This window comes from Oncorhynchus nerka, unplaced genomic scaffold (assembly GCF_034236695.1).
Source record: "Oncorhynchus nerka isolate Pitt River unplaced genomic scaffold, Oner_Uvic_2.0 unplaced_scaffold_2149, whole genome shotgun sequence".
Taxonomy (NCBI): domain Eukaryota; kingdom Metazoa; phylum Chordata; class Actinopteri; order Salmoniformes; family Salmonidae; genus Oncorhynchus; species Oncorhynchus nerka.
In genome coordinates this window covers 9,186-30,003 of record NW_027039170.1, presented here as the reverse complement: position 1 = coordinate 30,003, position 20,818 = coordinate 9,186, and the positions used below count along the sequence as shown (strand labels likewise).

General features: G+C 41.7%; 1 protein-coding gene across 3 annotated transcripts in view; it reads right to left on the bottom strand.

Annotated features, from left to right (window-relative positions):
* The window catches only part of LOC135567328 (zinc finger protein 37-like), a 36,510-nt gene extending 16,362 nt beyond the window's left edge, over positions 1–20,148 (bottom strand). Inside the window, exons 1-5 of one of the 3 annotated variants that reach the window (XR_010462331.1) lie at positions 19,483–20,146; positions 18,932–19,029; positions 18,497–18,674; positions 9,849–10,067; positions 8,535–8,785 (exon numbers count right to left, since the gene is read on the bottom strand). Coding sequence is in view for 2 of the 3 variants with exons in the window: in XM_065014752.1 (XP_064870824.1) it covers positions 10,060–10,067; positions 18,497–18,674; positions 18,932–19,029; positions 19,483–19,648 (450 nt within the window). In the remaining variant the exon portion in view is untranslated. Of the gene's footprint in view, positions 1–8,534; positions 8,786–9,209; positions 10,068–18,496; positions 18,675–18,931; positions 19,030–19,482 lie in introns of those variants that run through there. The other 2 variants (XM_065014752.1, XM_065014751.1) reach the window with 2 other exon arrangements.
* Positions 20,149–20,818: the final 670 nt, after the last annotated feature.

The window sequence follows — 20,818 nt, the reverse complement described above, 5'->3', positions numbered from 1 at the left end:
AGTCTATGATCTGATAGAGCAGTCTGACTGAGCGATTGTAGGCAGCAGCAGGCTCGTAAGCATTCATTCAAACAGCACTTTCATGCGTTTTGCCAGCAGCTCTTCGCAAGCACAGTGCTGTTTATGACTTCATGCCTATCAGCCTAATGGCTGGTGTAACCAATGTGAAATGGCTAGCTAGTTAGCGGGCGCACGCTATTAGCGTTTCAAACGTCACTCGCTCTGAGACTTGGAGTAGTTATTCCCCTTGCTCTGCAAGGGCCTGCGGCTTTTGTGGAGCGATGGGTAACGCTGCTTCGAGTGTGGCTGTTGTCGATGTGTTCCTGGTTCGAGCCCAGGTAGGGGCGAGGAGAGGGACGGAAGCTATACTGTTACACTGGCAATACTAGAGTGCCGATAAGAACATCCAATAGTCAAAGGTATATGAAATACAAATGGTATAGAGAGAAATAGTTCTATAAATACTATATTAACCTCTTCAGTCGACCCTCTACTTTTTTGAACATTTTGTTAAAAATCGCGCAACATTTCAGCGCCCTGCTACTCATGCCAGGAATATAGTACGTTCATATGGTTAGAATGTGTGGATAGGAAACCCTCTGACGTTTTTAAAACTGGTTAAATCACGACTGTGGCTATTACATAACGTGCGTTACATCGGAAAGCGCAGGAAAACCTGATCACAGAAAATGGAAATAAATATCCTTGCGCCACTTCCAGCAATTGTTAACAGTGAGCGAATTAGATAAGACAGGTGAGCATTCAACTCCCACAGCATCCCCATGTTGTCTAGAGTCTTGTGAATTGAATCATCTTTGATTCTTGGTTGAAAAAAAGGGGCACGACTTACCTCCGGTCTCCGCCCAGATCATTCCGGAAGAGCTCTCTCCTGAAATTTTTCCAAGACGACAGCTAATGATATTTACATCGCCAGTACGGATGATTTTTATCGCTTATTAACGTTTACTAATACCTAAAGTAGCATTACAAACGTATACAGGAGGTTCAGAAGTGTTTTGTGAAAGTTTATCGTCTACTTTTTGAATTTTAAAAAATGACGTTACGTTGTGAAATCGCTGTTTTTTTCTTTATCACACAGTCTACATATAACGATATCTTGGCTTTATATGGCCCGATTTAATCGAAATAAAGACCCAATAGTGTTTATGGGACATCTAGGAGTGCCAACAAAGAAGATGGTGAAAGGTAATGACTGTTTTCTATTTTATTGTGCGGTTTGTGTAACGCCGAAATGCTAATTATTTTGTTTACGTCCCCTGCTGTGCTTTTCTGTTGTAGTGTATTGGTGCATGCTATCAGATAATAGCTTCTCATGCTGTCGCCGAAAAGCATTTTAAAAATCTGACTTGTTGCCTGGATTCACAACGAGTGTAGCTTTAATTTGATACCCTGCATGTGTATTTTAATGAACTTTTGAGTTTTAACTAATACTATTAGCATTTAGCGTAGCGCATTTGCATTTCCAGAGCTCTAGTTGGGACGCAAGCGTCCCAAGTAGAGGCAAGAGGTTAACTACAACCTAAAACCTCTTACCTTGGAATATTGAAGTCTCATGTTAAAAGGAACCACCACTTTCATATGTTCTCATGTTCTGAGCAAGGAACTCAAACGTTAGCTTTTTTAAATGGCACATATTGCCATTTATTTACTTCTCCGACACTTTGTTTTTGCATTATTTAAACCAAATTGAACATGTTTCATTATTTATTTGAGGCTAAATGGATTTTTATTGATTTATTATACTAAGTTGAAAAATCATGATCGGTCGAACTCTACTCTATATTTAGTTAAAATCAAATATTATTTGTCACATGCGCTGAATACAACAGGTGTAATGCTTACTGACAAGCCCTTAACCAACAATGTAGTTAAGAAAAATAAGGGTTAAGAAAATATTTTCTAAATAAAAAAAGTAACACAATAAAAAAACAATAACGAGGCAAAATACAGGAAGTACAGAGTCAATGTGGAGGCTATATACAGGAGGTACCAGTACAGAGTCAATGTGGAGGCTATATACAGGAGGTACCAGTACAGAGTCAATGTGGAGGCTATATACAGGAGGTACCAGTACAGAGTCAATGTGGAGGCTATATACAGGAGGTACCAGTACAGAGTCAATGTGGAGGCTATATACAGGAGGTACCAGTACAGAGTCAATGTGGAGGCTATATACAGGAGGTACCAGTACAGAGTCAATGTGGAGGCTATATACAGGAGGTACCAGTACAGAGTCAATGTGGACAGGAGGTACCAGTACAGAGTCAATGTGGAGGCTATATACAGGAGGTACCAGTACAGAGTCAATGTGGAGGCTATATACAGGAGGTACCAGTACAGAGTCAATGTGGAGGCTATATACAGGAGGTACCAGTACAGAGTCAATGTGGAGGCTATATACAGGAGGGTACCAGTACAGAGTCAATGTGGAGGCTATATACAGCTATATACAGGTACCAGTACAGAGTCAATGTGGAGGCTATATACAGGAGGTACCAGTACAGAGTCAATGTGGAGGCTATATACAGGAGGTACCAGTACAGAGTCAATGTGGAGGCTATATACAGGTACCAGTACAGAGTCAATGTACCAGTACCAGTACAGAGTCAATGTGGAGGCTATATACAGGAGGTACCAGTACAGAGTCAATGTGGAGGCTATATACAGGAGGTACCAGTACAGAGTCAATGTGGAGGCTATATACAGGGGTACCAGTACAGAGTCAATGTGGAGGCTATATACAGGAGGTACCAGTACAGAGTCAATGTGGAGGCTATATACAGGAGGTACCAGTACAGAGTCAATGTGGAGGCTATATACAGGAGGTACCAGTACAGAGTCAATGTGGAGGCTATATACAGGGGTACCAGTACAGAGTCAATGTGGAGGCTATATACAGGGGTACCAGTACAGAGTCAATGTGGAGGCTATATAGGAGGTACCAGTACAGAGTCAATGTGGAGGCTATATACAGTACCAGTACAGAGTCAATGTGGAGGCTATATACAGGAGGTACCAGTACAGAGTCAATGTGGAGGCTATATACAGGAGGTACCAGTACAGAGTCAATGTGGAGGCTATATACAGGAGGTACCAGTACAGAGTCAATGTGGAGGCTATATACAGGGGTACCAGTACAGAGTCAATGTGGAGGCTATATACAGGGGTACCAGTACTAGGGGTACCAGTACAGAGTCAATGTGGAGGCTATATACAGGGGTACCAGTACAGAGTCAATGTGGAGGCTATATACAGGAGGTACCAGTACAGAGTCAATGTGGAGGCTATATACAGGAGGTACCAGTACAGAGTCAATGTGGAGGCTATATACAGGAGGTACCAGTACAGAGTCAATGTGGAGGCTATATACAGGGGGTACCAGTACAGAGTCAATGTGGAGGCTATATACAGGGGTACCAGTACAGAGTCAATGTGGAGGCTATATACAGGAGGTACCAGTACAGAGTCAATGTGGAGGCTATATACAGGAGGTACCAGTACAGAGTCAATGTGGAGGCTATATACAGGAGGTACCAGTACAGAGTCAATGTGGAGGCTATATACAGGAGGTACCAGTACAGAGTCAATGTGGAGGCTATATACAGGGGGTACCAGTACAGAGTCAATGGAGGCTATATACAGGGGTACCAGTACAGAGTCAATGTGGAGGCTATATACAGGGGTACCAGGGTACCAGTACAGAGTCAATGTGGAGGCTATATACAGGGGTACCAGTACAGAGTATGTGGAGTACAGGAGGTACAGTGTCAATGTGGAGGCTATATACAGGGGTACCAGTACAGAGTCAATGTGGAGGCTATATACAGGAGGTACCAGTACAGAGTCAATGTGGAGGCTATATACAGGAGGTACCAGTACAGAGTCAATGTGGAGGCTATATACAGGAGGTACCAGTACAGAGTCAATGTGGAGGCTATATACAGGGGGTACCAGTACAGAGTCAATGTGGAGGCTATATACAGGAGATACCAGTACAGTGTCAATGTGGAGGCTATATACAGGGGGTACCAGTACAGAGTCAATGTGGAGGCTATACAGTGCCTTGCGAAAGTATTCGGCCCCCTTGAACTTTGCGACCTTTTGCCACATTTCAGGCTTCAAACATAAAGATATAAAACTGTATTTTTTTGTGAAGAATCAACAACAAGTGGGACACAATCATAAAGTGGAACGACATTTATTGGATATTTCAAACTTTTTTAACAAATCAAAAACTGAAAAATTGGGCGTGCAAAATTATTCAGCCCCCTTAAGTTAATACTTTGTAGTGCCACCTTTTGCTGCGATTACAGTTGTAACTCGCTTGGGGTATGTCTCTATCAGTTTTGCAGGTATCTCACTTATAATTCACTGTATCACAATTCCAGTGGGTCAGAAGTTTACATACACTATGTTGACTTTGCCTTTAAACAGCTTGGAAAATGCCAGAAAATTATGTCATATTTTTCGAAGCTTCTGATAGGCTATTTGACATAATTTGAGTCAATTGGAGGTGTACCTGTGGATGTATTTCAAGGCCTACCTTCAAACTCAGTACCTCTTTGCTTGACATCATGTGGAAATCAGCCAAGACCTCAGAAAAAGAATTGTTGACCTCCACAGGTCTGGTTCATCCTTCGGAGAAATTTCCAAACGCCTGAAGATACCATGTTCATCTTTACATACAATAGTATGCAATTATAAACACCATGGGACCACACAGCCGTCATACCGCTCAGGAAGGAGACTTGTTCTGTCTCCTAGAGATTAACATACAGTGGGGCAAAAAGTATTTAGTCGGCCACCAATTGTGCAAGTTCTCCCACTTAAAAAAACGAGAGAGGCCTGTAATTTTCATCATAGGTACACTTCAACTATGACAGACGAAATGAGAAAAAAAATCCAGAAAATCACATTGTTTATCTCAATACTTTGTTATATACCCTGTGTTGGCAATGACAGAGGTCAAATGTTTTCTGTAAGTCTTCACAAGGTTTTCACACACTGTTGCTGGTATTAAGGTATCTCCTGATGAAAATTACAGGCCTCTCTCATTTGTTTAAGTGGGAGAACTTGCACAATTGGTGGCTTGTTAGGAGCAGAATACTTCCTTGTTAGGAGCAGAGTACTTCCTTGTTAGGAGCAGATTACTTCCTTGTTAGGAGCAGAGTACTTCCTTGTTATGAGCAGATTACTTCCTTGTTAGGAGCAGAGTACCTCCTTGTTAGGAGCAGATTACTTCCTTGTTAGGAGCAGTACTTCCTTGTTAGCAGAGCAGAGTACTTCCTTGTTAGGAGCAGAGTACTTCCTTGTTAGGAGCAGAGTACTTCCTTGTTAGGAGCAGAGTACTTCCTTGTTAGGAGCAGAGTACTTCCTTGTTAGGAGCAGAGTACTTCCTTGTTAGGAGCAGAGTACTTCCTTGTTAGGAGCAGAGTACTTCCTTGTTAGGAGCAGAGTACTTCCTTGTTAGGAGCAGAGTACTTCCTTGTTAGGAGCAGAGTTTCAGACTCTCTGAAATAATATTATTAGCAGCAATACATCAACAGCACAAAGTTAATATGTTATTATGTCCAGTAATGTGTAGCCTATAAGAAACCTGTCCCATTCTACTTGTCTATTATCTTTCTTTAGAAATAGTCATTTGTGATGACTTACTGATGCTTCTAGTGTGTCTCCTCAATGAAGAGAGCTGTGTGACCATGTGACACCATCCTTGATGTGGGGAAGAGTGTTGGACAGGCACATCCTGTTCCTGTTAAGACACCTGGCCAGCTGAGTGCAGGTGGGCTCTCCTGTCCAACATGAGGCTCCTGTTGCAGCCCTCAAGGGCACATTGACAGATTTTCCACCTAGTCCTCTCTGGGATTCAAACCAGGGATCTTTCAGTTACTGGCCCAACACTGTTAACCGCTAGGCTTCCTGCAGCAGGAGCCCCATGTTGACAGGAGAGCCCACCTGCATTCAGCTGGTCAGGGGCAGTGGTGCCCTGTAAGTAACAAATGTATCACTATCAGAGGGGTGTATTATGACATCAGATAGAACTACTCAGACATTCCAAACCAGGCTTCATCCATATCATGAAGGTGGATATTGATCCAACCATTTCAAAAGTAATGACTGGGCTGACGGAAACAGGTTATGCCTGAACATTTTTATAAATGGCGACAGACGATATGTTAGTTCGTTTGACATGGTGGGTTGTGTCAGTAAAAAACGTTTTAGTGAGAAATGGCGATATACAAATATATATGTACAAATATTTATATAATAACCATCATATCTTAGTTAACTTGGAGTCACGCGATGATATGTTGTGTGGTCCTCCCTCTAAAACTTGGAAAAACATGTAGTTTATTAGGCTACAGATGAAATAAGTTATGAACTTCACAGGGTGGTGAAACTACATGTGATGAGCTTGATGCTCAATTCCAATACATTTTGAGGGTCTTAATCTGGTGACATGATGACCGATGCTTGGTTGCCATTTGACAAATAAAATAATTGCTCTCACCCATAATAATCTCATAATTCGGTTAACAGCGTTTATTCAACCAGTGGGAGGTTTGTAAACGCCCCCAGGAAAGTCGAAAGAGGAACTCTTCATTGAGACAATAATAAACAGCAATCCTTGGGAGAGTTGTGGTGGATATTATAAAATAAGGATCTGCTGGAGTCCAAGTCAAACCAAGATTCTTTATTTCTGAGCTCAGAGAGAATAACAGAGTTACACATCGCAGTGTACAGTCTGAATTCCTGAAGCATTGAGTGATGAGCACATATCTTTATAGTTTCCTGTTCCTGGGCGGGACTTTATTCATACAAGGACACAGGTGTAAATTGGTTTGCAACACAGAATGATCCTCCCAAGAACAGGAGCTTATAATAGGACAGTTTCACAAGGTTAGTCACATACTCAGTTATGTGGACACACATACAACTAACATTTTCCATTACAGAGTCTGAACATTTTCATTTCATTAAATCATCAGTGGGCAACAATGCAAATGTCAACAATGGAACTAATGCATCACATCCAAATATCACTTGATTATCTGTAGTGCTGGAGGAATGACACACCCAGATAAACACAGAGAGTTTTAAAAAAGGACCGTTTAAAAGAAGGAACCTGATCTTCTTTATATTCAAACTGACAGACTCCATATTCAATTCATGTTTTCTAATAAAAACAAACAAATATATGTTTGAGTATACCCTGTACCATTTAATTTCATATGGTAAAGACAGGTAAACACATTGTCAGTCAACAATATAATACAACAGGAGCACTGTGTATGTTCTCTGATGAATTTTAAGTCAATGTGATGTGAAATATCAACATACACGCTAAGAGAAATAATTTCTCTCTCCTGTGTGGATTCTCTAATGACGTTTAAGTGACTTATGAGTAATATGTTTTCCCACAGTCTGAGCTTTTCTAAGCCTTCTCCTCTGTGTGCAGTCTAATGTGTTCTTTCAGGCTTCCTAAATGGGCAAATGGTTTGCACCCTGGGAGCAGTGGTAAGGCTTCTCTCCTGTGTGTATTCTCTCATGTTGTTTCAGCTTCCCCAAACTGATTCGAAACACTTTCCACAGTGGGAGCAGTGGTAAGGCTTCTCTCCTGTGTGTATTCTCTCATGTCGTTTCAGCTCCCCCGACTGGTTGAAACACTTTCCACAGTGGGAGCAGTGGTAAGGCTTCTCTCCTGTGTGTATTCTCTCATGTTGTTTCAGCTCCCCCAAACTGCCGAAACACTTTCCACATTGGGAGCAGTGGTAAGGCTTCTCTCCTGTGTGTATTATCTTATGTGTTTTCAGATGTGCTTTCTGTTTAAAACACTTTCCACACTGGGAGCAGTGGTAAGGCTTCTCTCCCGTGTGTATTCTCTCATGTTGTTTCAGCTCCCCCGACCGGCTGAAACACTTTCCACACTGGGAGCAGTGGTAAGGCTTCTCTCCTGTGTGTATTCTCTCATGTTGTTTCAGCTCCCCCAAACTGCCGAAACACTTTCCACAGTGGGAGCAGTGGTAAGGCTTCTCTCCTGTGTGTATTCTCTCATGTTGTTTCAGCTCCCCAAACTGCTGAAACACTTTCCACTGGGAGCAGTGGTAAGGCTTCTCTCCTGTGTGTGTATTCTCTCATGTGTTTCAGCTCCCCAAACTGCTTTCGAAACACTTTCCACAGTGGGAGCAGTGGTAAGGCTTCTCTCCTGTGTGTATTCTCTCATGTTGTTTTCAGCTTTCCCCAAACTCCTTGTATTCTCTCATGTCGTTTCAGAAACACTTTCCACATTGGGAGCAGTGGTAAGGCTTCTCTCCTGTGTGTATTTTCTCATGTTCTTTCATTTCCCCCGACCGAGTGAAACACTTCCCACATTGGGAGCAGTGGTAAGGCTTCTCTCCTGTGTGTATTCTCTCATGTTGTTTCAGATCCCCCAAATGGTTGAAACACTTTCCACAGTGGGAGCAGTGGTAAGGCTTCTCTCCTGTGTGTATTCTCTCATGGTTTCAGATGAAACACTTTCCACACTGGGAGCAGTGGTAAGGCTTCTCTCCTGTGTGTATTCTCTCATGTTGTTTCAGCTCCCCCAAACTGCCGAAACACTTTCCACATTGGGAGCAGTGGTAAGGCTTCTCTCCTGTGTGTATTATCTTATGTCTTTTCAGATGTGCTTTCTGTTTAAAACTCTTTTCACACTGGGAGCACTGGTGTCGTCTTGCTGGTTTGGACGTCCCTGGCTCTGGTTCCTCTGAGTCTGGTCTTTCTCCTGCCAAAGATAGTGTTATTTTTAAATAGAGACCCGAATGAAAGCACATGATAAAACAACCTTGCTACGAGGGTAAATCCTAAATCAGATCTCTCAATAACCTGAGGCCAGTTTTAACAATCTTAGTGTGATTTTAAAACAAAAGTAGAGCTTCCTGGTAATTACTGCTATGTTTACATTACTTATTCATCCTGTTTTACAAGTCAGAACACAAAAAACTAGACAGTTATAGGACACTGAAGACACAGACGTCGCTGGATTCCAATTGAACAGGTGGTTCTAAATATATAACATTCATAGCTGTATGATACAGAATGTGACCTACACACTTCCTTAAACATAAAATAACTAAAGTAATTTTGTGTGGAAGTCCAAAACTTGTTTTTACGTCACAGATACAAAGCACATCAGTAACATCTCCCCGTTGTTGAAAGGGTTCGACACATTGCTGTTTAATTGGACCAATTTCTTATTTAGACATTCACAGATTTTCAACATTTTGATTATCGCTGATGTCATATTTTGGGTAAATGTTCCTAAAACGGATAGTAACAACAAAAAACAAAAATATAAACGCAACATGTAAAGTGTTGGATGGTTCATGAGCTGAACAAAAAAGATTGCAGAATTTTTTACATCCCTGTTATTCAACATTTATTCTTTCCCAAGATAATCCATCCACCTGACATGATATGCATATCAAGAAGCTGATTGAACAGCTTGCTTATTACACAGGTGCACCTTGTGCTGGGGATAATAAAAGGCTACTCGAAAATGTGCAATGCCACAGATCTCTGAGGGAGCGGGCAATTGGCATGCTGATGCAGGAATGTCCACTGGAGCTGTTACGGAATTTAATGTACAGTACCAGTCAAAAGTTTGGACTCACCTACTCATTCAAGGGTTTTTCTTTATTTTTACTATTTTCTACATTGTAGAATAATAAAGACATCAAAATTATTCAAAAACACATGGAATCATGTAGTAACCACAAGTGTTAAATCAAAATATATATTTTATTCTTCAAAAGTTGCCACCCTTGCTTTCTCTCAAACAGCTTCACCTGGAATCCTTTTCCAACAGTCTTGTAGGCGTTCCCACATATGCTGAGAACTTGTAGGCCGCTTTCCCTTCACCTCTGCGATCCAACTCATCCCAAACCATCTTGATTTGGTTGAGGTCGGGGGATTGTGTAGGCCAGGTCATCTGATGCAGCACTCCATCACTCTCCTTCTTGGTAAAATAGCTCTTACACAGCCTGGAGGTGTGTTGGGTCATTGTCCTGTTGAAAATCAAATGACAGTGGGACTAAGCCCAAACTAGATGGGATGGCATATAGCTGTAGAATGCTGTGGAAGCCATGCTGGTTAAGTGTGACTTTGATTTATTTATTCATGACATTGTCAACAGCAAAGCACCCGCACACCATCACATCTCCTCCACCATGCTTCACGGTGGGAACCACACATGCGGAGATAATCTGTTCATCTACTCCTCGTCTCACAAAGACATGACGCTCGGATCCAAAAATCTCAAATTTGGACTCATCAGACCCAAGGACAGATATCCACCGGTCTAATGTCCATTGCTCGTGTTTCTTGGCCCAAGCAAGTCTCTTCTTCTTATTGGTGTGCTTGAGTAGTGGTTTCTTTGCAGCAATTCGACCATGAAGGCCTGATTCACACAGTCTCCTCTGAACAGTTGATATTGAGATGTGTCTGTTCATGCAACTCTGTGAAGCATTTATTTGGGCAGCAATTTCTGAGGCTGGTAACTCTAATGAACTTATCCTCTGCAGCAGAAGTAACTCTGGGTCTCAAAATGCAAATTAATTACTTAAAAATCATTCAATGTGATTTTCTGGATTTTTGTTTTAGATCCCGTCTCTCATGGTTGAAGCCTGCTATAAACCACCCTCTGCCCCCAGCTGTGCTCTGGACACCATATGTGAACGGATTGCCCCCCATCTATCTTTGAGCTCGTGCTGCTAGGCGACCTAAACTGGAACATGCTTAACACCCCAGCCATCCTACAATCTAAACGTGATGCCCTCAATCTCACACAAATTATCAATGAACCTCCCCAAAGCCTTAAACACGGGCACCCTCATAGATATCATCCTAACCAACTTGCCCTCTAAATACACCTCTGCTGTTATCAACCAAGATCTCAGCGATCACTGCCTCATTGCCTGCATCCGTAATGGGTCAGCGGTCAAACGACCTCCACTCATCACTGTCAAACGCTCCCTGAAACACTTCAGCGAGCAGGCCTTTCTAATCGACCTGGCCGGGGTATCCTGGAAGGATATTGATCTCATCCCGTCAGTAGAGGATGCCTGGGTATTTTTTTTTTTAAATGCCTTCCTAACCATCTTAAATAAGCATGCCCCATTCAAGAAATTTAGAACCAGGAACAGATATAGCCCTTGGTTCTCCCCAGACCTGACTGCCCTTAACCAACACAAAAACATCCTATGGAGTTCTGCATTAGCATCGAACAGCCCCCGTGATATGCAGCTGTTCAGGGAAGCTAGAAACCATTATACACAGGCAGTTATAGAAAAGCCAAGGTTAGCTTTTTCAAGCAGAAATTTGATTCCTGCAACACTAACTCAAAAAAGTTCTGGAACACTGTAAAGTCCATGGAGAATAAGAACACCTCCTCCCTGCTGCCCACTGCACTGAAGATAGGAAACACTGTCACCACTGATAAATCCACCATAATTGAGAATTTCAATAAGCATTTTTCTATGGCTGGCCATGCTTTCCACCTGGCTACTCCTACCCCGGTCAACAGCACTGTACCCCCCACAGCAACTCGCCCAAGCCTTCCCCATTTCTCTTTCTCCCAAATCCAGTCAGCTGATGTTCTGACAGAGTGGCAAAATCTGGACCCTTACAAATCAAACCGGGCTAGACAATCTGGACCCTTTCTTTCTAAAATTATCTGCCGAAATTGTTGCCACCCCTATTACTAGCCTGTTCAACCTCTCTTTCGTGTCGTCTGAGATTCCCAAAGATTGGAAAGCAGCTGCGGTCATCCCCCTCTTCAAAGGGGGGGACACTCTTGACCCAAACTGCTACAGACCTATATCGATCCTACCTTGCCTTTCTAAGGTCCATCCATTACCGACCATTTCGAATCTCACCATACCTTCTCTGCTATGCAATCTGGTTTCAGAGCTGGTCATGGGTGCACCTCAGCCACGCTCAAGATCCTAAACGATATCTTAACCGCCATCGATAAGAAACATTACTGTGCAGCCGTATTCATTGATCTGGACAAGGCTTTCAACTCTGTCAATCACCACATCCTCATCGGCAGACTCAACAGCCTTGGTTTCTCAAATGATTGCCTCGCCTGGTTCACCAACTACTTCTCTGATAGAGTTCAGTGTGTCAAATCGGAGGGTCTGCTGTCCGGACCTCTGGCAGTCTTTATGGGGGTGCCACAGGGTTCAATTGTTGGACCGACTCTCTTCTCTGTATACATCAATGATGTCGCTCTTGCTGCTGGTGAGTCTCTGATCCACCTCTACGCAGACAACATCATTCTGTATACTTCTGGCCCTTCTTTGGACACTGTGTTAACAACCCTCCAGGCAAGCTTCAATGCCATACAACTCTCCTTCCGTGGCCTCCAATTGCTCTTGAATACAAGTAAAACTAAATGCATGCTCTTCAACCGATCGCTGCCTGCACCTGCCCGCCTGTCCAACATCACTACTCTGGACGGCTCTGACTTAGAATACGTGGACAACTACAAATACCTAGGTGTCTGGTTAGACTGTAAACTCTCCTTCCAGACCCACATCAAGCATCTCCAATCCAGAGTTAAATCTAGAATTGGCTTCCTATTTCGCAACAAAGCATCCTTCACTCATGCTGCCAAACATACCCTTGTAAAACTGACCATCCTTCCAATCCTCGACTTCGGCGATGTCATTTACAAAATAGCCTCCAATACCCTACTCAACAAATTGGATGCAGTCTATCACAGTGCAATCCGTTTTTGTCACCAAAGCCCCATATACTACCCACCATTGCGACCTGTACGCTCTCGTTGGCTGGCCCTCGCTTCATACTCGTCGCCAAACCCACTGGCTCCATGTCATCTACAAGACCCTGCTAGGTAAAGTCCCCCCTTATCTCAGCTCGCTGGTCACCATAGCATCACCCACCTGTAGCACGCCCTCCAGCAGGTATATCTCTCTGGTCACCCCCAAAATCAATTCTTTCTTTGGCTGCCTCTCCTTCCAGTTCTCTGCTACCAATGACTGGATTGAACTACAAAAATCTCTGAAACTGGAAACACTTATCTCCCTCACTTGCTTTAAGCACCAACTGTCAGAGCAGCTCACAGATTACTGCACCTGTACATAGCCCACCTATAATTTAAACCCAAACAACTACCTCTTTCCCTACTGTATTTATTTTATTTATTTTGCTCCTTTGCACCCCATTATTTTTATTTCTACTTTGCACATTCTTCCACTGCAAATCTACCATTCCAGTGTTTTACTTGCTGTATTGTATTTACTTTGCCACCATGGCCTTTTTGCCTTTACCTCCCTTATCTCACCTCATTTGCTCACGTCGTATATAGACTTGTTTATACTGTATTATTGACTGTATGTTTGTTTTACTCCATGTGTAACTCTGTCGTTGTATGTGTCGAACTGCTTTACTTTATCTTGGCCAGGTCGCAATTGTAAATGAGAACTTGTTCTCAACTTGCCTACCTGGTTAAATAAAGGTGAAATATATATATATTTTTAAAAGTGTATCCATGATAAAAACTTACAGACCTCTACATGCTTTGTAAGTAGGAAACACTGCCGATTTTGCAGGTTATCAAATACTTGTTCTCCCCACTGTATAGCCATATTATAAAGTATTTATTATGTAATAGATCATATGGGTTGAAAAGTGTTTTATTAGAAAAGTATGAAAATCAAATTAAATATTATTATTCACGTGCCGAATACAACCGGTGTAGACCTTAGTGAAATGCTTACTTACAAGCCCTTAACCAACAATGCAGTTAAGAAAAATACTTGTAAAGTACAAAATAAGTCCCTCTGACACCGCCTGGTATAGAAGTCCTGAGTGGCAGGAAGCTTGCTCCTAGTGATGTACTGGGCCGTACGCACTGCCCTCTGTAGTGCCTTGCGGTCAGAGGCCGAGCAGTTGCCAAACCAGGCAGTGATGCAATCAGTCAGGATGCTCTCGATGGTGCAGCTGTAGAACGTTTTGAGGATCTGAGGACCCATGACAAATCTTTTCAGTATCCTGAAGGGGAATAGGTTTTGTCGTGCCCTCTTCACGACTGTCTTGGTGTGCTTGGACCATGATAGTTTGTTGGTGATGCGGACACCAAGGAACTTGAAACTCTCAACCTGCTCAGCTACAGCTCTGTCAATGAGAATGGGGCGTGCTTGGTCCTCCTTTTCCTGTAGTCCACAATCATCTCCTTTATCTTGATCACATTGAGGGAATGGTTGCTGTCCTGGCACCACACAACCAGGTCTCTGACCTCCTCCCTGTAGGCTTTGTTGTTGTTGTCAGTGATCAGGCCTGATGACACTGTTCAATGATGGCGTTGATGTCGTGTCTGGCCATGCAGTCATGAGTGAACAGGGAGTACAGGAGGGGGCTGAGCATGTTATGGCTAGGGATTCCGCTAGCGGAACGTTGACAACATCCGGTGAAATTGCAGAGTGCAAAGTATTTTTTAATTTTTAATTTATTTATTAGAAATATTTAACTTTCATGCATTCACAAGTGCAAAGGTTAACTTCTTGTTAATCTAGCCACCGTGTCAGATTTCAAAAAGGCTTTACGGCAAAAGCAAACCATGCGATTATCTGAGGACAGCACCCCATCAAACAAACACACGACAATCATATTTCAACCCACCAGGCGCGACACAAACCTCAGAAATAACTATATAATTTGTGCCTTACCTTTGAAGAGCTTCTTCTGTTGGCACTCCAATGTCCCATAAACATCACAAATGGTCCTTTTCTTCGATTAATTCCGTCGTTATATCTCCAAAATGTCCATTTATTTGGCGCGTTTGATTTAAAAAAAAAAACACTGGTTCCAACTCGCCCAGCATGACTACAAAATATCTAATACGATACCTGTAAATGCTGTCCAAACATTTGAAACAACTTTCCTAATCCAACTTTAGGTATTTTAAAACGTAAATAATCGAGAAAATTTAAGATGGGATAAACGGTGTTCAATACCGGATAAAAACAACGTGAAGCGCGTGACCTGGAGCGCGCATCAAAACATTAGAGAGCACTAGGCTGGACCCTCGTTCTGAATAGCCGAACTTCTTCATTTCTCTAAAGAAAAACATCAACCAATTTCTAAAGACTGTTGACATCTAGTGGAAGCAATAGGAACTGCAACCAAGTGCAACAGCAAAAGTGCCACACAAAACCATTTGAAAACAGAGTCACCTCATCAACAAAAAATTCCTCCTGGATGGTTTGTCCTCGGGGTTTCACCTGCCAAATAAGTTATGATATACGCACAGACATTATTTTAACAGTTTTAGAAACTTTAGAGTGTTTTCTATCCAAACCTACCAATTATATGCATATCCTAGCTTCTGGGCAGGTAGCAGGTAGTTTATTTTGGGAACGCTTTTCTTCCGGACGTGAAAATACTGCCCCCTATCCCAAACTTAACTTCTAAAAAGGCACACATGTTAATTTAAAGGCACACATGTTAATTTAAACGAATTCCCGGTGATTACCTCATGATGCTACAGTCCTCCTTTAAGACTCCATAATTTTTCATCATTAGATGCTACAGTCCTCCTTTAAGACTCTATAATGCTTCATCATTAGCTGCTACAGTCCTCCTTTAAGACTCCATAATGCTTCAACATTAGCTGTTACAGTCCTCCTTTAAGTCTCCATAATGTTTAGAATGTGTCTGGAAGCGCTACTCTATCTATTCTATTCTCATCCTTTCGGTTTTAATAATATTTAAAAAATAATAATGTTATAATAGGTAATAACTAACTTTAATAACTAGGGTTAATACCTGCCTGGCGCACCAACAAAATATTTATTTAGCCCCCTCTAACAATACCGCTACAGAATTAGCATAGTAGGCCATGTAACTTAACCTGTAGTGACACCCAGCCCGTGAACGGGACCGTTATCATCATCTGACACTAATTAGCATAACGCAACGGACATAAATCTTCCTAGAAAATATTCATATTCATGAAAATCACAAGTGAAATATATTGGAACACAGCTTCGCCTTTTGTTAATAACCCTGTCATCTCAGATTTTCAAAATATGCTTTACAGAAAAATATTCCAAATTAGCTCCATAATATCGACAAAAACATGGCAAACGTTGTTTAGAATCAATCCTCAAGGTGTTTTTCTAATATCTATTTGATAATATATCCATCGGGACAATTCCTTTTTCTCTAGGACCGATTGGAATAATGGCTACCTCTGCGCTTTACGCGAGAATCTCTCTCGGAGCCACCATGTGACCACTTACGCAATGTGCCCCCATACGGCTATTCTTCAACAGAAATGCGTAAAACTACGTCACAATGCTGTAGACACCTTGGGGAATACGTAGAAAGCGTAAGCTCGTTGATGGTACATTCAAAGCCATATAGTGAGTCATTGGAACGCAGCGCTTTCAAAACCTGGGGCACTTCCGTGTTAGATTTTTCTCAGGCTTTCGGCTGCAACATCAGTTCTGTTATACTCACAGACAATATCTTTACAGTTTTGGAAACGTTAGAGTGTTTTCTATCCAAAGATGTCAATTATATGCATATTCTAGCATCTTTTCCTGACAAAATATCCCGTTTAAAACGGGGACGTTTTTTCCCCAAAAATGAAAATACTGCCCCCTAACACCAAGAGGTTTTAAGGTAATCAGAAATATTTAGGACTAACTTATTCCTTGACACCCATTCTGAAACTAACTGCAGCTCTATGTTAAGTGTTGCAGTCATTTCAGTCGCTGTAGTAGCTGACGTGTACGGTGTTGAGTCATCCACATACATAGACTCACTGGCTTTACTCAAATGTCAATGGAATGTTGTTGGTAAAGATTGAAAAAAGTAGGTGCCAAACAGCTGCCCTGGGGAATTCCTGATTCAAACTTGATTTTGTAGCTCTGGGGCGGCAGGTAGCCTAGTGGTTAGAGCGGTAGGCCAGTAACCGAAAGATTGCTGGATCGAATCCCCGAGTTGACAAGGTAAAAAACTCTGTCGTTCTGCCCCTGAACAAGGCCGTCATTGAAAAAAATAATTTGTTCTTAACTGACTTGCCTAGTTAAATAAAGGTTACATTTTAAAAGAAAAACTCTTTATCCACAATATAGCAGGGGGTGTAAAGCCATACGTTTTTGTCAGCAACAGACTATGATCGATAATGTCAAATGCCGCACTGAAGTCAAACAAAACAGCCCCAACAGTATTTTTATCATCAATTTCTCTCAGCCAATCAGTCATTTGCAAGTGCTGTGCTTGTTGAATGAACTTCCCTATAAGCTAAAAGTCTATATTTGTTTACTGTAAAATAGCATTGTATCTGGTCAAATATTTTTTTCCCAAAATTGCAAGGGTTGGTAACAGGCTGATTGGTCAGCTATTTAAGCCAGTAAAGGGAGCTTTACTATTCTTGGGTAGTGGAATTACTTTAGCTTCCCCAGGCCTGAGGGCACACACTTTCTAGTAGGCTTAAATTCAAGACAAGGCAAATAGGAATGGCAATATCGGCTGCTATTATCCTCAATTTTCCATCCACGTTGTCAGACACCAGAGACTTGTCATTGTTGATTTTATTTGCGCATTGAAGATGCTCCAAAGAGTTTTTACAATCATTCTTCATGTCATTTATCTTTGTTTCATAGTGTAGTTTCTTCTTTTTATTCAGTTTAGTCACATGATTTCTCAATATGCAATAGGTTTGCCAATCAGTTATTCAGCCAGACCTATTTGCCATCTTTTTTTGCCTCCCTCTTCATCATACCATTTTGTAATTCCTCATCAATCCACATGGATTTAACAGTTTTTACAGTCATTTTCTTAATGGGTGCTGCTTATTAGTAACTGGGATAAGCAGTTTCAAATGTGTCAAGGGCAGCGTCTGGTTGCTCATCATTACACACCAAGGGCAAACAAATATTATTTACATCAACAACATAGGAATCACTACAAAAAAATGTATGACCTCTTATACACAATATTAGGCCCAGCCTTTGGAACTGTGGTTTTCCTAGACATGGCTACTATAATGTGATCACTACATCTGATGGATCTGGATACTGCTTTAAAACCCATTTCTGCAGCATTAGTAAAGATATGATCAAACCATGTTGTTGATTTCATTCCTCTACTGTTTGTAACTACCCTGGTAGGTTGATTGACAACCTGAACAAGGTTGCCGGCACTGGTTACAGTTTGAAGCTTTCTCTTGAGTGGGCAGCCTGATCACAGCTTTCCTCCAGTATTAGTTAATTAACAGTGTCTTGAGTTTAGTTTGCCTGTTCTACAGTCTTGTAAAGATAGGGGGGTTGACTGGGACAGGCAATGTAATATCCATAATGTTTTAAGGAAAAGTTTTTGTAAAACAAGCACCTTACATTGGATCATCTTGAAACTTTCTCTCCAAAGCTAGCTTTGTATTTGTTCAAACTAAACTACTTACTTTGATGTGTCAAATCTGATCCTTTCTTCTCTTCTCCTCCTCTCACAGTTCCACTCAGCCCCGTTGTTTTCCTGCAGTCCACCAGCAGCACAGACAACCTCTTCATACCCAGCAGTAAGGTGCTACCAGGAGAGGCACGACACGGGGACTCCGGGAGGGAGGAGGGGCTAGCGTTGTCCTGGTTACCATAAAGAGGGGACACAGACACATATCATTATGGATGCTGATGTCACTGTTGTCATGAAGTGATATACAGAAACCCATCCCAGACCCAGAGAGAGCAAGCTGTATGCTAGACCAGACCAAGCTGTATGCTAGACCAGACCAAGCTGTATGCTAGACCTGCTGATGCCACTGTTGTCATGAAGTGTTTTACAGAAACCCATCCCAGACCCAGAGAGAGCAAACTGTATGCTAGGCCAGACCAAGCTGTACCATCTGGTGTTCTGATCTGGAGAGACTCTTCTCTTCCTCGTCAGCATCAGGATGTTGTTGAGGCTCCCCAGAGGATCCATAATAGTCATGTCTCTCTCCTGTGTGAACGAGGACATCAAACAGATGGTAAACTTATGACCATCAATTGCAATCATAGAGTCTTACAAGAGGCATGCATATGTCTAAAATGGCCACTTTCATCATGATTTCCTAAAACAGTGTTTGTGATGCAAATGTAAAAGGGTCGTTCCACGAAATGGGTCGCTTTTGCGTCCCTTTGTTATTTTAAGTAGAAAATATGCACCAATATTGAATTTTAAAAGCCTGTTATATTAGATGAGGGGAACTTTAATATAGACCACATGGAGAATTCAATACATCTAATTGAAAAGTCCCTAAAATATATGAACCAATGGCATATCGACCCTTTAACAATTCCTACAGTACTGAACAACATATTCAAGTGTAGAACTTCAGTAGAATGCCCCTTTAAAACCACACATTAGTTCAACAACTGCATAGTTTGTGTCCCTGTTGAAGACAGTACTCACTGGTGTTAATCTGATATTCTGTCTCTTCCTCTTTCACCCCCAAAACGTCTTCCTCCTTCACCTTTATTGAGATAGCATCATCTTCCTCTCTAAACGGTTCTTTCTCTTCTTTCACTATAACAGCCTCCTCTTCCTCCTTTTTCATTCTGAAAGATTCTTTCTCCATACAGCCGACCCCTCTTCATTAGCAAGGGAGGAGTAGTTTAGTGAGCTCATGGTCAGGGATGTTATCTAGCTAGCTAGCATTAGCGTCTAGCCTAGTGCTAGGCTCAGTATCAATCTTTAACACGTTTGCAAATTGAACCAGTTGATACGTCAAACGAAACTTGTTTAAAACACTGAGGTTAGCTAATGTACATTAAAACAGCAGACCTCCTCTTCATTAGCAGGGGATGAGTACTTTAATGAACTCATGGTCAGGGATGTTAGCTAGCTAGTTAGCATTAGCGACTAGCCTAGTGCTCGGCTCAGCATAAATCTTTAACAAGTTTGCAAATTAGGTTACAGTTAACCAGTTAATACGTCAACAGAACTGTGTTTAAAACACTGAGATTAGATAATGTACATTAAGATGGTCTAAAGCGTCAATCTTTCACTTTTATGTTGGCTAGCAAGCTACCGAGGTGGTCGAAAGAGTTGGCGCCTTGTTGTTCCTGAAGAAGCGTCCGTCCAGTCCATTATACGTCACGAAAGAAGAGTCAACTGAAAGACGCTCATCGCCATCAGCTGGCTGGAATGGGTAACGCAGTTTGGAAACAGTAGTTACAACACTTTTCGTATTGGAAAGAACGTCATAATTATTTAACAATAAGCTGATATATTTTCTCTTCCAAATAATACGTTCCTGTACACAGACGTAGAAGCTCAATATGAAAATGTAGATGATTAATAAATACTTATATGAAGGTAGTGTGTTGATATACATTTTCTCTGTTAATTTTTCACATTATTTTTTATCTACATGTGACCATACTATTCCCTTAAAGCCACGCTCTATAAGATACAAATCATCCTGTAAACAACAGAACAAATGCATCACATGCAAATAGCACTTGATTATCTGTAGTGCTTTACACTGGGTAGACAAAACAGAACAGCTGCTCCTTCCATGACTTAGAAAGACTAGGTGAATCCAGGCTAAAGCTATGATCCCTTACTGATGTCACTAGTTAAATCCACTTCAATCTGTGTAGATGAAGGGGGAGACAGGTTAAATAAGGATTTTTAAGCCTTGAGACATGAGACATGGATTGTGCATGTGTGCCATTTAGAGAGTTAATGGGGAAGACAAAATATTTAAGTTACTTTGCACATGGTATGGTAGTAGGTGCCAGGC